Genomic DNA, 14,831 nt, shown 5'->3' with positions numbered 1-14,831 from the left:
TTCCTGTTCACGCTAGCATGCACTGTATCCACATAAACTTAGTATACTGAATCAATAACCACGCCTTCATACACGAGCATGACCTGCTGTGAGGGGAAACATGCTAGCTCATGGAATACACCATAGTACTCTGGCATGTGCGTCAGCTGCGTGAGCTCCCACAGGTTGCAAAAGACCTCCTTGGCTGTAAACTCCGCCCGGGTCGACATCACAATTTGTGTGTGATTGTCATCGTCCACACCCTCCATGGCAGCCTCCTCCTACTGGGCGTGAGCAACCTGCCGATGCTCCCACACATCAGCGAGGTGTTGCTCTATCAACCCTCGCAATTTGTCCAACCTCCCTTCGTTCCACAAGCATATACAATGATCCCGTTCGTTGCGCAATGTTCGCCAGGCCTGCCCGCGCAGGACGGCCTCCATCTGCTTTGCCGTGGCATTAGCAGGGTTGAAGTTGAGGGGCGTATTGCATAGCACCTTGAGGAGCAGCGGGTGAGAGCGGAGGGGCAGGTGCGCGTCTGTGAGAACATCGGGGGGGATGTCATGATGGTCTGTGGGCCTCAGAGGGTGGACCTGAGAGGGTATTAGAGAGCCCTCAACTGAGGGGTGGTCTTTAGCAATGTAACCCGGCGTCATTGAAACATGAACATATGCTGGCGATGCAGATATGCACGCCGGTTCTGAGCCCTTCGGCTGGCCTTGATGCTGCACGCTTGGTTAGCAAGGGATAGGGCGGGGGTTAGTAGCTATACTTTGGAGTAGCTACATGAGCCTGTTTGCGCCTTTTGGTGGCAAAGGTCTTGTCTGCGGCAGTGAAGTATTTGGTGCCTCTGCCCATGGTGGCAGTAAAGCGTACAAGGAGCCCTATGAGAATCTAGTCTGCCCCAAGGGTTAGAGCATGCACCTTATGCTTTGCCCAGAGCCTTTCAGAATGCCGCTGGTGTCCAAATGTACCCAGGCGATGTGCAAGCCCATTGGCGAGCAAAGCGTGCAAAATTGGAGGCATTGCGAGCTCAAAAACAGCCTGTATATGACTTGCAAGTATGTTTTCGACCGTCCTGCAGCTCAATCAGTGGACCCTTATTCGAGCGGGGATTGGCTGCAGCACCAGGTACCGATCACCGAGGAGCATCATAGCGAGCACCAAGGAGCGCTCAATGTATGGGCACCTAATGCCAGTGCAGATCCCTGTCACGAACCTCGGCCATACTAAATCAAGGCCAAAGAACCATCAATGGTCTGTAGTAATCGGATCATCCTGCGGTCCTGGGTAGGGATCCTTGGGCTCGCGTGCAGGTCGTATACACGTAAGAGTCCAATGTAAGCTTGGTGAGCTTGCTCACATTGGACTCTTACAACTAGCTTTTGCAGGAGGCCGTGGCCACCCAGAAGGACTGGGGGTGTCACAAGTTGGTCGGCGTTTAGCCGCCTATTTTTAATTTTTTCCTTCTCGCGGGCTCGAACCTGTGACCTCTGTACTATACGCTCAGTAACCAATCGGACACATCCTTATCTTACTGTACAATTAGATTAGATGAGGTGGCAGTGCGCGGCATCACTCGGGCTCCGCTGACACAGACACTCTGACTCACTGGCCCCCGGGGCCGCTGTAGTCTGCAGTGCACAGACCTGTTGTGCACGGACCAATGAGCACAGCCTGCCCTCAACTCCTTCTGTATATAAGCCTGCCTCTGCTGCCCTAGGGACCTCAGTTTCGACCTCTTGTCCCTAGGTCAGTAAGCCCCTATACATACTTACCTTTCTATACTAACTTACTTGTCCCTAGCCTTAGGTTCGAGCTTTGCTCACCATCGCTTTGGTAGGATTAGTTGAACGCCCCCAGCGGTTACGTTTTTCCCTGTCACTCAACCTTCAGTCGCGACATTAGGTTGAAGCTCCCAACGCTGCCGGCATTCAATACAAAACTACACACTCACTTTCCTTCCCCACAGGTTGGGTGGTGCGCACCCCTACTATACCTACAGTACATACAATACGTAGATAGTTTACCTTACATCGCCACCCCTCGAGGAATGAACCTTTCAGCACCTGCACTTCAGTGGGTGGTGCTTGTCCTTATGGATGCGTGGTCTAGGTTCCTGCTGCATACTAGCCAAAAGTAGTACTGGGCCCCACGTGAATTGCGAACCTCAGGGTCTTCTTGGGCGCTGTAGGTGTAGGCTAGTTTAGCACAGCCATTTGTAGCACGCGCACCTCCCCGTCCTCTCCCTCATCGTGGCTGCGTGCCAGGGCTGTATCCATGCCTTCGACTCATACGACCTTGTTGATGTATACGTCACTGAAGGCCCCAACACTCTCCTCTTCACATGCAAATAACAGCCTTGCCCTAATCGCACCCCACGATCTATCGCCCAAGATAATGAGTGATACAAGGCAATCCGCAGGGCCCAGCATCTGCTCGGTCCTCGTTCCACTCTCGCGTCCTGATCTGCATCTCGCCACAGCCGCCCTGTCTCCCCCAGCGCCCGCCTACCCCGGCCCATCGCCAGCCCAAGTCAAACGCGAGGAGACACCAATCTCCTTGCAGATCTCAAAGCTGAAGCCGAGGAAGGGCAAGGGTCTTCAGATAGTGCGAGTGAAGAAAGAGTCCCGGAGTCCAAGCCTACAGTTCTCGGTCAGACCACACCGTCGGACGCGCTCCCCGCCGCACCTCCAATCCCTGTCGTACGTGACGCCCCCTCTAGGCTTCCTCCCCCGCCTATACCACCGTCTCCGCCACGAGGCCGCCTGCGCACGTCCCCCCCTCGAGGTCCGATCAGCGGACAACCACAACCACCGCCTCCGCCCCCACTCTGTCCTCCGCCCCCCCAACGCCGATAATGTCGACACCGGCTGCCATCGACAAAGAAGTCTTGAAGCTTTGACCTAATGTCGCGACTGAAGGTTGAGTGACAGGGGAAAACGTAACCGCTGGGGGCGTTCAACTAATCCTACCAAAGCGATGGTGAGCAAAGCTCGAACCTAAGGCTAGGGACAAGTAAGTTAGTATAGAAAGGTAAGTATGTATAGGGGCTTACTGACCTAGGGACAAGAGGTCGAAACTGAGGTCCCTAGGGCAGCAGAGGCAGGCTTATATACAGAAGGAGTTGAGGGCAGGCTGTGCTCATTGGTCCGTGCACAACAGGTCTGTGCACTGCAGACTACAGCGGCCCCGGGGGCCAGTGAGTCAGAGTGTCTGTGTCAGCGGAGCCCGAGTGATGCCGTGCACTGCCACCTCATCTAATCTAATTGTACAGTAAGATAAGGATGTGTCCGATTGGTTACTGAGCGTATAGTACAGAGGTCACAGGTTCGAGCCTGCGAGAAGGAAAAAATTAAAAATAGGCGGCTAAACGCCAACCAACTCGTGACAGGGGGCCGGCATTGATTTCCGAGGGGGACCGATCTCTGAGGAGCGCCACACGGGCGCCTAGGAGCAGCGCAGATCGCTCAGGGCACCCTTGAGCAGACCAAATTGAGCCCGAGGGGCCGCCTGAGACCATTGTCCTAAATGACACGTGGTTATGCCGTAGGACCGCTTGGCACTTGGGCCGCCTGCCGTGTGGCCACAGTGGCCATACGCACCGGCAGGGCCATCTGGAAAGGCAAGCTGGACGGCATGAGGCAGATGGCTGAATGCCGACTGCGGCATGTTGGTGCCCGATGACCTTTTGATTAATAGATGTCGATGTACACATTGCCTTTGACATCGCTGTGCGCTTGATGACGGAATAATTACAATCGTGTTGATAATGTCTAAGATGTGCTGCTATTTCTGCTACGACACAGAGTACTACACTAGCGCCACTCATCTTGCAACGATGTATCATAACACTATTAACTTCGGATGTTACCCCATTTACCTCACAGAGAAGCGAGAGACGAGTATAACCTCATTGACATCACCGTGCAATTGGAAAAAGAATAAAAAATGCGTAAATGGGAGTCGCTCGGATGATCCTCGGGCAGACCATATCGAGCCTGAGGGGCTGCCCGAAACTATTTCCCTAAATGGTGCACGCTTGAGGCAATGGGCAGACTAGGGGTGCTGACCGTCATAGTTGACGGGCCACACGTGCCCTCGGGGTGAGCCAGCGGTACCATCCGCTATTCTGATGGCGGATCACCTCCCGACGCATGTCATTGGTGACATGCCCGAAGTTGAAGCTGGCCTCAACCCTCGCCTTTGCGATCCCGACGGAAGCCTTCACTTGCTGGGGCGGCGAGGGTTGAAGTAATGTGAGTGGGGAACTGTGCCGAGGGGGTCAGAGGGATGCGAGCGGGGAACAGCAGTGAGGGAGTCAGAGGAACCAAGCAGCTGGGCGCATGCTTCCCAGGCATACCAAATGGGGTAACACCGAGGAAGCAGGCAACTGGATATCAATTCGCTGATCCCTGCACAAAGCCCAAGCCATCCAAATCGGGTCACACGCTTCTGTTCTGTCCTCTACCGTTCTCTTCGATGTCCTCTAGAGCTTGTTTAACACCATGGCCCTCTCTCTTCTCCTCGTGATCCTCATCGCATTCACGCCCATGCTCCCACCTGATCCTGGGCAACCATCTAATTCCTCCCGCTGTGTCTCTCCACCTACTGACACCTCCTTTTTTCTTGCTCCCACCCCCAATCTACCCCGACTCTCTCGCCCTTTCCAAACTCCCTTAGACCATCTCCAAGAGGCTTTGCAATGCCACGCACGACACCCAATCTCACCATCGCTGCCCAGGCCAGAGGTCCCACAGATCGTGATCAAGCAGGAGGAAGTGCCGACACGTTTAGAGGACATTGGAGAACCGGGATACTTCATTCAGGTGAGTATCCAATGTCATACAGCGGCACACCACGCTCCACGCGTCTCATACTAATCAAACCCCACCTCAGATGCAACAGCGTGTGAAGACCAGCACGCCGCCTGGAGCGCGGTTGTTGCGCGAAGACGCGGATGAGGAGGCCACACCGCGTGAACAACGCTCTCGTGAGGCACGAGGCACGGACACTGCCCCAACCACCCCGACTCGCCTGCGCACGGTAATCAAACCAACTGGTAAAAGCACCAGCATCAGCCACAGGGCCCAGGCACGCCATGCACAGCTCATGCTGCCCCCAAACCCCGAGCGTGAGGGCGATGCGATGGCTGCCGCTCCCAAAACCACCAGCCTCCATTCTATGGAGTTGCGGAACACTACGCCCCAAGTGCAAGAGAAGTGCGCCCCTACCGCAACCATCTGCGGTGAGCAAGAGGATCCCTCTTCTGCCCCAATGTCCTCCGAGCCTCCCGCCCATCCCGGAGGGTCCATCGCGCATGCAGGAGGCTCCCAGCCCATGCACTATGTGCCAACACCACACACACTACGTGAAGACATGCTGCTGTACCCATACCACGCAGCACCCTTTGCCCCCACACATTATGGTGCTGCCGCACTCGACCCCCACAACCTGAACATGTACTACCACCCGTCTCCGTACCAGAACCTGGCGGCACCGCTGCGCTCGCGAGCCCCATCCAGTGTCTCACATGCAGACCATGCAGGACCCTCTGCAGAGCCCCTTGCACCTCCCTCCAAAGTGGCATCAACATCCTCACGGGTCGCACCTATAGCCCCGCGCTCACGGGCGTCCTCCAATGTGTCGCATATCCATCCCACTGATCCCGCTGACCCTCTGCGCTACAAAAGTGCCTTAGCCCCCCCCCCCCCCGGTCCAAGCGACATGCTGGGCTGGACCGTCCTCCAGGTGGCGGATCCCAGCCCCTACTTCCACAACGGCAAGCCCTTCCTCACAGACCCTTAACACCCCCTCCTAGCGACAGCCAGCCCTCTAAGAGGGCCCTTGAGCCCACACCCAAGGTGACGAGTACGCAGAAGGACCCATCCACGGATGTGCCTAGCACACAGCAAGCAGGCACCGTGGACAATGCAGCGGCAAGTGCTGCCGGTTCCCCTATGGATGAGTCTGGCGACAATGCGGTGCATGACACCTCCCATGATGGCAGCCTGGAGTGGGATGAGGTGCCTGGCATGTCGTATGAAGAGGCCGCAGAGGCTGAAGAGCAAGCCCTACAAGAGCAAGCTGACAATGACGTGTTCGGCACCCCAGGGCGACTCTTGGACAACGTGCGCCAGATCCTGCAGATAGGGTTTGCCAACATGAATACCATCGTGGAGCAAGTCAGCAAGGACTCTGGGCTACCAGCGGCGCGTGTCCAGGCGATGTTCGAACAACATCACGCCCGCATGAACACCGCCCACAACCACTGGAACATCTATGACCACTACTTCAAGATGAATCAGGCGCAAGAATGCGAGCGTCTCGGCCTAGGTAAGTACAGGGACTTTGCATCCCTAAACAGATACTAATGCGAGCCTCGCACAGATGCTCCTTTGGCAGATACCGTCGAAATCCGCTCCAAGACGTACGCGCTATTCAAAGAAGTGCACGCCGACATCTGGTGCGACATCCTCGAGACCTTCGAGGAGGTCGAAGTGTGGGCGGCGAATCACACTGTTGGCCAGCGCAAGCGCGACTTTGCGAAGGCAGTCGCCAAGATGAGGCAGCTCGTAAGTGCCTACATCATGAGCGTCACGTAGCCCACTAACCACCCCCTCAGTGCGACAACCTCGCACTACGATACGACTTCTCCACAGCATTCCTGATGGCAGGCAATCTTGTCAATACGGACACGGGCCTGGCGCAGCTCTATGAGACTGCGACGGCAAAAAATGTAAGTTCTCGCTGTTTACATTGGGTGCTTTACTGACCATATAATTTCCCAGTTTCTGAGCACCTATCTGCGGGGCAACGAAGACACATCCCTCGCACACTTCAAGTCTTATTTATATTGAGTGTTTATGTATATCTACAACGCAACATGGAGCTCATGTTTTACATGGCGCAGTCATCAAACATCCATGGGCATCCTCAACGAGGCGAGCGAGAACGGCAATGAGGACGTGGGTGGACAGAGCAAGCCCAGTGGCCCCGCCATTGCAGCATCATGCCAGCAAGGCGGCACACCTTCAAAACAACATGCCGGACCATCCGAGCAGGCCGCTGGACCATCCAAGGCATCCACGCAGGTCCCAGGACCATCGAAGCAGGCTGGTGTGTCCTTCAACGAGGGCACCATCAAGTCACAAAAGGACTTAGACAGGTGCAAGTTCGGCCTCGAGTTCCTGCACCCAGATTGGAGGAAGAAGCTCTCATCGACAGACAAGGTGGGCGTCATCAGGTTCAATGTGAGGGAGATGGAAGGTAAGCAACTCACCTCTCAGTGAAGTGGCGTCACACTGACGATCAGCCAGTGGCCGCCGGTGGCCCTTGGGAGTGCAAGTATAACAACCTGTTCCCTTGGAACCGCCATGCTGGGCTCTTGGTTACTCAAGTGCTTGTGTGGAAGAACTACCCTGACGACGTGTGCTGGCCAGGCAAGGAAAAAACCGGTGGCTGCAACAAGGCCAAAGGGATTGCGGAGCTGTCCATGCCGGAACTCGACCGAATGATCGAGGGCCTGGTGGACAGGGACTACCCTTTCGAGTTCGAGAGGGTCGACAAGGAAGGTGAGTATCTACGTGTTCTGCTCCCTGTCACCGCCAGTGCGCTGATTACTTTCCTACATAGCCCTGAAGAAGAACAAGCTGCCGGTCATCATCTGCGCACCCCCGGCACACGACGCCACGTTCAAGCGGGCGCGCCGCTACTTCGCCAACGGGACAAGCGACCGCAAGGGACCCCCGAGGCGTGAGGCACCTGCCTCGTCAGGAGAGCACGGTGAGAGCTCGTCGCCGGATACCGATGAGCTGAGCAAGGACACAGCCTCGGCGGCGTTGTCACCCGTGCAGGCGCCTCCGCCCAAGGCCTCTCTAACGAGGTCGAGGGTCGTTGAGGTCGTGATCCACAAGTCGAGGACGAGCCAGCCGACCACCGCATCCAAGTTGATCAATGTGGACGACAGCGAGGATGACGATGCCCCGGTGAAGCCGCAAGCGGACAAGCGGAAAGCCATCAATGTCGAGGACTCCGAGGACTCCGAGGATGAGGACGCCTACCAGCCTTCAGAGGGGACCCCCACCCCGGTGAAGCCACGAGGGGCCAAGCAGAAGGCGCTCCGCAATGGGTCCGACACCGAGGACGAGCCCGAGGACGGCACCAAGAAGGAGCCAAGCAAGGGCAAGGGTCCCAGCAAAGGCAAGGCCCCTGCACAAAGCACCAAGCGGAGCAAGGCGAGCGCAGGCGGGAGCGATGTCGAGCAGCAGTCGACCCCTTGCATGCCCAAAAAGCCCATGGCTAGGGCACAGACAGCCAAGCGCCCCGCACCACGCCCGGTGCATGCAGGGGCCCAAATGTGCGGTGGGGCTATGGATACCACCACAAATGAGCAGTGCGACACGTCCACAGAAGCTCCCGCCCAGCGTCAGCGCCCCGCCCGGCATCTGCATGAAGACGAAAGCTCACCAGAGCACGCGCCCCCCAAGCGCCGCCATCACCCCGCCACCACAGAAGGTGCCCCCACAGAGGTCACCCACAACCAAGAGCATCGCTGGGAGGCTCCCGCCCAGCATGACAAGGACACCCCAGCCGAGCTCCACCGCCCACAGGAGGGACGCAGCAAGCGTGCGCACGCGCCAGCGCCATCCAGCGGCACAGCTCCCCTCCCACCCTCCCTCCTGCACCAGCGGCTGGCAGTCTACGACAACGAGGACGGCAACAGCACAAGCACCGCCGGGGCTAGCAGCATGCTAGGCCATTGGATGTTCCCTCCACCGGTGCCCTTCGCACATGCGCACAACGCGCCACCGGGATACGTGCCACGCCCGCGGCCAACCCTCCCGCATGCCCCCCGGTACGCACCGCGCGGCTGGCCAGTCGACAGCCAGACTCTGGACAGCTACGAGGTGATGGACCCACGGGATGCAGGACACTATTACCGTCCACTGCCCCCTCAGTTCCGCGCACCCGAATTCCACGCGCCCGGCCTCATGATGCCCGACGGCATCTACATCCTGTCGGGGAGGGTCCACCCACATTTCTATGAGGATTTCGGCCAGGCAGCTGCATTCACCGACATGCCTCAAGGCATGCTGTATGCCGGCTTCGAGGCAGCCGCCCCGCCTGCTTGTAGGATGCCTGGGACAGCCGGCGCGCAGACAGCCAGCGTGCAGAGCCACGACGAAGGCAAGCAATGAGGCGACGTCGGGTCCTCCATGCAGGCTTGATGCATTTTGCAGGTACCGTCATGATGTATTGTCAATCTTGTGTACAATGTACTCGCTACCCAGGCCCTCATCTTGATCTTGTGTAAAGTACTTCATAGTAAAAACAATGATATTGAGAGTGATTATCGTGTACTACAGGTGTGATGTACATAAATTACTAAGTACTAGTAAAAGGAGCGAATGTGCACTCCCATCAAGACAGGCAACAAATGCCATTCTAGGGGAGGATGTTAGAGACATAACATGCGATGCAAAGGACTTGAAGCCTCATGGAGGAGGGTCGGCATACCATCTGCGTACCATCTCAGGATGGTGGTGACAAGGGCACCTAGATGGCGATGGGATGCCCCTATATCCTATTTGGGTTACAGTGGAGGGGATCCTCTCAGACCCATTTTGCACCACCCCTAAGGGGGTCTTCTTGACGTTGACAGGTCCTGCCTGGGGTGCGACGTGCCCATTACAGTTTGATTCGACCACAACTGGACGCTTGGACACTTTGTTTCCCTTTTCAGCTAAGCACTCTGTTCTCTTTCTCACCATTGACATTTGTTCTCCCACAAGAAGCACCCACCACATGGCTCAACAAGAGGCCGAGTCATGACTTAGGGTCGAGCAACAGGGGAAAACTAAACACTGGGGGCGTTCGACTTTATCTTACCGAAGCGACAGTAAGCAGTGCTCAAACCTAAGGCTAGGGACAAGTAAGTTAATATAGAAAAGTAAGTATGTACAAGGGCTTACTGACCTAGGGACAACAGGTCGAAACTGAGGTCCCTAGGGCAGCAGAGGCAGGCTTATATACAGGGGAAGTTAAGGGCAGGCTGTGCACGTTGGTCCGTGCGCAATGGGTCCGTGCACCGCAGACTGTCGCGGCCCCGGGGGCCGGTGAGTCAAAGCATCTGTGTCAGCAGAACCCAAGCAATGCCGTGCACTGCCGCCTCATCTAATCTAATCATACAGTAGATAGTGACGCGTCCATATCAGGTATGTAGTACAGAGGTCGTGGGTTCGAGCCCGCGAAAAGGAAAAAATTAAAAACGGCTAGATGTCGTGCCAACTCATGACAGGCTGGCTTATATACAGGAGAGGATAAGGGCAGGCTGTATGCACTGGTCCGTGCACAGCTGGTTCGTGCACAGCATGCTGACGCGGCCCGGGGGGCTGGTGAGTCAGAGTGGTGTTGACTTTTGCCTGGGGACAAGATGAGGGGAGTGGGAACGCAGACGTGAGCGAGCAAAATGGCGGGATTGTTACAAACACGTGGGGGCCAAGTACGGCTGTGCTACAGTACAAGTACTCTACAGGATTGATGTATTTTACTTGGCAATCGTGCTATGATCATTCTCCCAGCTAGGCACAGGACACATCAGATCGGCCCGCTCGACACCGCGGGCCCCAAAATCTAACAAGTGGCTGTGTCAGCAGAGCCCGAGCTGTGCTGTGCACTACCATCCCATCTAATCTAATCATACAGTAGATAACGACTTGTCCATTCAAGCATGTAGTACAGAGGTTGCGGGTTCAAGCCCATGGAAAGGAAAAAATTAAAAAAACGGCTAGACACCATAGCAACTTGTGACAGGAGAAGTTGCAGCTTTCATCATGATGCTTTCCGCGTGATACTTTATTTGGTCATGAAATTGCAGGCTGAGTTCGGCATAGATATTTTTTGTGTGGCCTTTCAAGTATTCTACAAGCTCAGGTATGCCTTTGTTGACATGGCCGAGTCCGAGTCACTCCTCACACCCAGACACTTCCTCAAGCACGACCTGCTAGGTGTGAATACCGGATTTGGAAAGCGATCAAAGATCGCATCATTTCTAGGTATCAGAAGCCTACTGTGACTGTTACATTCCGGCACTTGCAGGGCGCTTAAGCCAGAGGGGGTGCGGGGTGCGCTTATCTAACTGCCCCAGACCCCCTTTTTGCAGTGGTGGGGTGCGGATACGGGGGGATGTTGAAACGTGCTGACCTGCACGGTCAGGAACAAACTCGCAAGCTCGGGCGCGTGAGTAGCCGGGGACCGGAGGCCCCTATTGTAGTATAAAACGACCTTGCGCAATGTACGTACCACACGCAATTGTTCCTTACGGGCATCGCTTCACCCGTGGACAAACGTGCTCGCTGCGTCATTGCACCGGTTGTTCCAACACAATCACATCAGCCCACTGGGGGGTTTACTACCTAGCAAGGCTCTGGGGGCAGCTTGAAGCCCGCCACTCGCTGTGTCGCCGAATCCCGTGCACATGCCGTCGCTGTTGACGCTCTGCTGGTTGCCGCTGCGCCGCAGAATATTCCCGCTGCCGTCGCTGCCGACCCGCTTGCCTGGATGGGGCCGAAGCCATCTCAATCGACCCTGTATGATTGCCGAACCCTGACGCGGACCCGATCGAACCCTGCCGTCGAATGTTGAACCACTGAACCGTTGAACCGCTGAATTGCTCACCAAGAGCACTGTTGAACTGCCATACCCAAACCGCTCGCCGAGAGCACCGCCAAACCGAAGAACCGCTTGTCGAGAGCACCGATTGAACCTGGAGCCAAGGAGTTGGAACCGAGAAGTTGATGAAGATCGCTGTACGTCGTATGCCCTACCTTTGCGCCTAAGGGTAGCCTGTTGCAGCTCATTCGAGCATGGACTATCGGCCGGATGTCAGAGTATTGGGATGGACCGTGGACCCGCCGAGAGGGTGCGAGGATGGATGTTGAGTTTGAGGGAGTGCTGAGAAGCAGGGAGTGTGTGCCATCAGCAAAAGGCCGGCCAGAATATCTGTGCAGGTGGAACATTGGCAATTTTAGTGCCGCATGTAAGCACTGACATGAGCAGCGATTCACAAGGCATGCTGGCGGCAGTTTGCCAATGCTCGCCATCTAGGTAAGGTTCTGTTAAACCCATGCCTCTATGGCATAGGCATTGTCACAGTTTCCCTAATTTACCTAATTTTTCCGCTATTTCTGCGGACATATTGAAGGGTCTAGGGACTTATCCACACTTATCCGTCCGCATATGGGTACATCTGCATATCTAAGGGGTTATCCGCTTAAATAAGCGATACATGATCTTGTTCTGGACACATCAGGCTAGACTCTGATGCCGGACCTTTCCTAGATAGAAACCAGACTCTGTCTAGACCATGACATCACTTTCACATCATAGGTAGGAGCTAGGCTCAGGCACTAGGCCATAGGCCGGTCATTTCTGGACCCTAGGCCCAGGGCAGGGCAGGGCCAGACTATGACATCATTAATTAATCACAGAGCACATGATACTTAGTAATCCTTACTCGGCTAGGTACCAGGGGTCCATTACCGGTCCCTGGGGGGTTTTCCCTCATGTATATAAGGCAGCATCCTGGGGCACCCTGTCCCCCAGTTTTATTCACTTCGTTGTTGCGCTTAACAGCATAACCTCCCCCACACTTGAGTGCTTTATCTCCCCCCCTCAATATCAAGGATATAAGGTGGGTTTGTAGGTTTTGTGATAGGCATGCCAATCAGATATCTACTAATATAATCACATGGGTGCCTGCACGAGCAAAGACTCATCCTTGTAGGTCATAGCTCAGAATAACATGAGACTAGATGAGTTCCATTGGAACATGACGGTAGAACCTGCATCATTATGCTCATGTCCTCACAGACAACCAACACTTATTCATTAGTAAGTGCGGCCTAGTCGTGGGAAAACTCATTGTGTTTGTGGCCATCTCATAAAGGAAGGTGAACTCATCATGATGTCATCCTTGTCTTCGACCTTCACCTTTACCATCCTCGACCCACCCCGCGTCTTTGTCTTCCCCTCAGCCTCTTTGTCCTTGCCAAGTTCTATACCAGCGATAGCCGACATCGTCCTCATTGTCATTGAGGTCCTCACTGTTGCCCCATGCATATGGCGCTGTATGGGATGAAGTATCAAGGGAATCAGTGACATGTGAGTATATGCACTTTTCCAATGCATATACTCATCCCTATGAGCAGTACATGGTGAGTCATGGATGCTTTTTGCTATGGGTCTCGCATGGACACTATTGCGCACACAGTTACTGGCCACGTCAACGAGTTCAACATCATCTGCCAGCCCTTATGCTAGCTCAAGACTCAGCACAGGAAGATCCGTGATCAAAATGAGATTGAAATTCATGCCCTCAGGGCCATGCATGGGATCTGCTCACAAGGCCACAATACCCTCGGCTTTGCATTGCTCGGATATGATTGCCCCAACTTCACTCTGCAAGGTGAATCCTCAATGCACGGTGAGCTCCCTCTACGTGGTGACCCTCAAGATTCCATGCGAACGCGAGCTTTTATGCACGCGGGAATACGAGCAGGAACGCGAACATGCCGTACCTCCTGGCTGTGACTGAGACCGCGACAGAGATAGGGACTGAGACCGTGACAGAGATAGGGACTGAGACCGCGACGTAACCATGGCGCTGGAGTGAGCTACCATTGACACCAGTTGGTATGGGACATGGAGAGTATTACCCATACTATGTGTGTGAGCAGGGAGAAGGGGGTAGTATGAGCGAGCACGGGTGAACCGAACATGACCGGAAGCAACTGGCGGATTGGGAGGTGAGAAGGATCAAGACAGAGAGGATGAAAACGGACCGCGGTGGTAAGTTTATTCACTTGGGTGTTTATCAATATGTTGTGATCGATGCCGTAGTGTGCTGGTTCTCCAATTGTGTTGTCTAACTATGTATTCATTCTCAGTATTTATTGTATACTATCATAAGTGCAATATAACGCCATGCATTGCAACATACATGAGTTATCGGGGTGATATTGTGCGTGCGTCAGCTTGCCTGCTGGCGACTTGCACGGAATTTGAAACTGGATACCTGGTGTGACGGTCGATTGCACAGGACCCGCCATATAGGGTGACACATTGTGCGGTGTTGCGCAGACATTGCCACACGCGACGGACACTTACGCAGACCCCACCTGACACGACAGCCATTGTCCGGACAGGTACACTCTGTCATTTTGCCATAGATATTAGATCTGGCCGCGCAACCTGACTACCAGACTGGCGAGCACATACAAGGCTGGTAAGTATTCTATTTGTATGTATTGCTAGATATTCTCGCCCGCCTTTTGCTGATGGTGAGCCCTCGCTTGCTTTGCTCGAGGGAGTGTGTTGAAACGCGCTGACCCGCACGGTCAGGAATGAGCTCGCTGACATGAATAGGTTTTTAGCCTGAAATATGCCAACTGAAGACTGAGGATTGCCCTCAGCTTCAGCCTGCTTATATATTGTACAAACACATGAGTAATTACATATGACATGAGACAGTGAAATAGTGTCTATCAGTGAAGAGTCCTGATAAGCATACATGAGGGCAACATGTGTAAGTAATAGATACCATAGATGGAAACATGATAGGAAAAGTAAATAAGAGGGTTCCATGATCCGAAAAGCGTACGAAATGAAAGAACCGTAACATCACCCCCCTCTTTAGGCAGAAGTGTCCTCGCTCTGCAGAGGTTGTTGTAGAGTCCAGTTGCTTGGATTGCGTAGGTAGACAGGTGGCGGGTGTTGTGGTTCGGCGTCCCCATTGATGACGAGCGACGTATAGCCGTGTTCGGGGTGAGGTTGGAGCTCGATCTGCTCCG

General features: G+C 54.8%; 4 protein-coding genes across 4 annotated transcripts; 1 reads left to right on the top strand and 3 right to left on the bottom strand.

Annotated features, from left to right (window-relative positions):
* Positions 1-38: 38 nt before the first annotated feature.
* POSPLADRAFT_1055843 (hypothetical protein) lies at positions 39-837 on the bottom strand (the record flags this gene model as incomplete). The annotated part of the gene is made up of 3 exons (XM_024480695.1): positions 39-260; positions 297-704; positions 766-837. The coding sequence occupies 3 exons, from the start codon at positions 835-837 to the stop codon at positions 39-41; spliced, it is 702 nt and encodes a 233-aa protein (XP_024340556.1).
* A 692-nt stretch (positions 838-1,529) lies between these two features.
* Positions 1,530-2,270, bottom strand: POSPLADRAFT_1139513 (hypothetical protein; the record flags this gene model as incomplete). The annotated part of the gene is made up of 2 exons (XM_024485045.1): positions 1,530-1,727; positions 2,214-2,270. Coding segments are annotated over 2 exons (255 nt in total), but the record flags the coding sequence as incomplete, so codon positions are not given.
* A 2,217-nt stretch (positions 2,271-4,487) lies between these two features.
* POSPLADRAFT_1139623 (hypothetical protein) lies at positions 4,488-10,618 on the top strand (the record flags this gene model as incomplete). The annotated part of the gene is made up of 13 exons (XM_024485068.1): positions 4,488-4,808; positions 4,879-5,671; positions 5,731-6,315; positions 6,370-6,554; positions 6,605-6,718; positions 6,771-6,823; positions 6,893-7,248; positions 7,299-7,553; positions 7,615-8,607; positions 9,996-10,097; positions 10,173-10,196; positions 10,296-10,376; positions 10,563-10,618. 13 exons carry the CDS (start codon positions 4,488-4,490, stop codon positions 10,616-10,618), a joined length of 3,918 nt encoding a protein of 1,305 aa, XP_024340554.1.
* A 497-nt stretch (positions 10,619-11,115) lies between these two features.
* POSPLADRAFT_1138954 (hypothetical protein) lies at positions 11,116-14,400 on the bottom strand (the record flags this gene model as incomplete). Its single annotated transcript, XM_024484972.1, has 4 exons — positions 11,116-11,265; positions 11,304-11,311; positions 11,397-11,803; positions 14,246-14,400. 4 exons carry the CDS (start codon positions 14,398-14,400, stop codon positions 11,116-11,118), a joined length of 720 nt encoding a protein of 239 aa, XP_024340553.1.
* Positions 14,401-14,831: the final 431 nt, after the last annotated feature.

The sequence above is a fragment of the Postia placenta genome (assembly GCF_002117355.1).
Source record: "Postia placenta MAD-698-R-SB12 unplaced genomic scaffold POSPLAscaffold_5, whole genome shotgun sequence".
NCBI lineage: Eukaryota > Fungi > Basidiomycota > Agaricomycetes > Polyporales > Adustoporiaceae > Rhodonia > Rhodonia placenta.
This window is presented reverse-complemented; position numbering and strand designations above follow the sequence as displayed.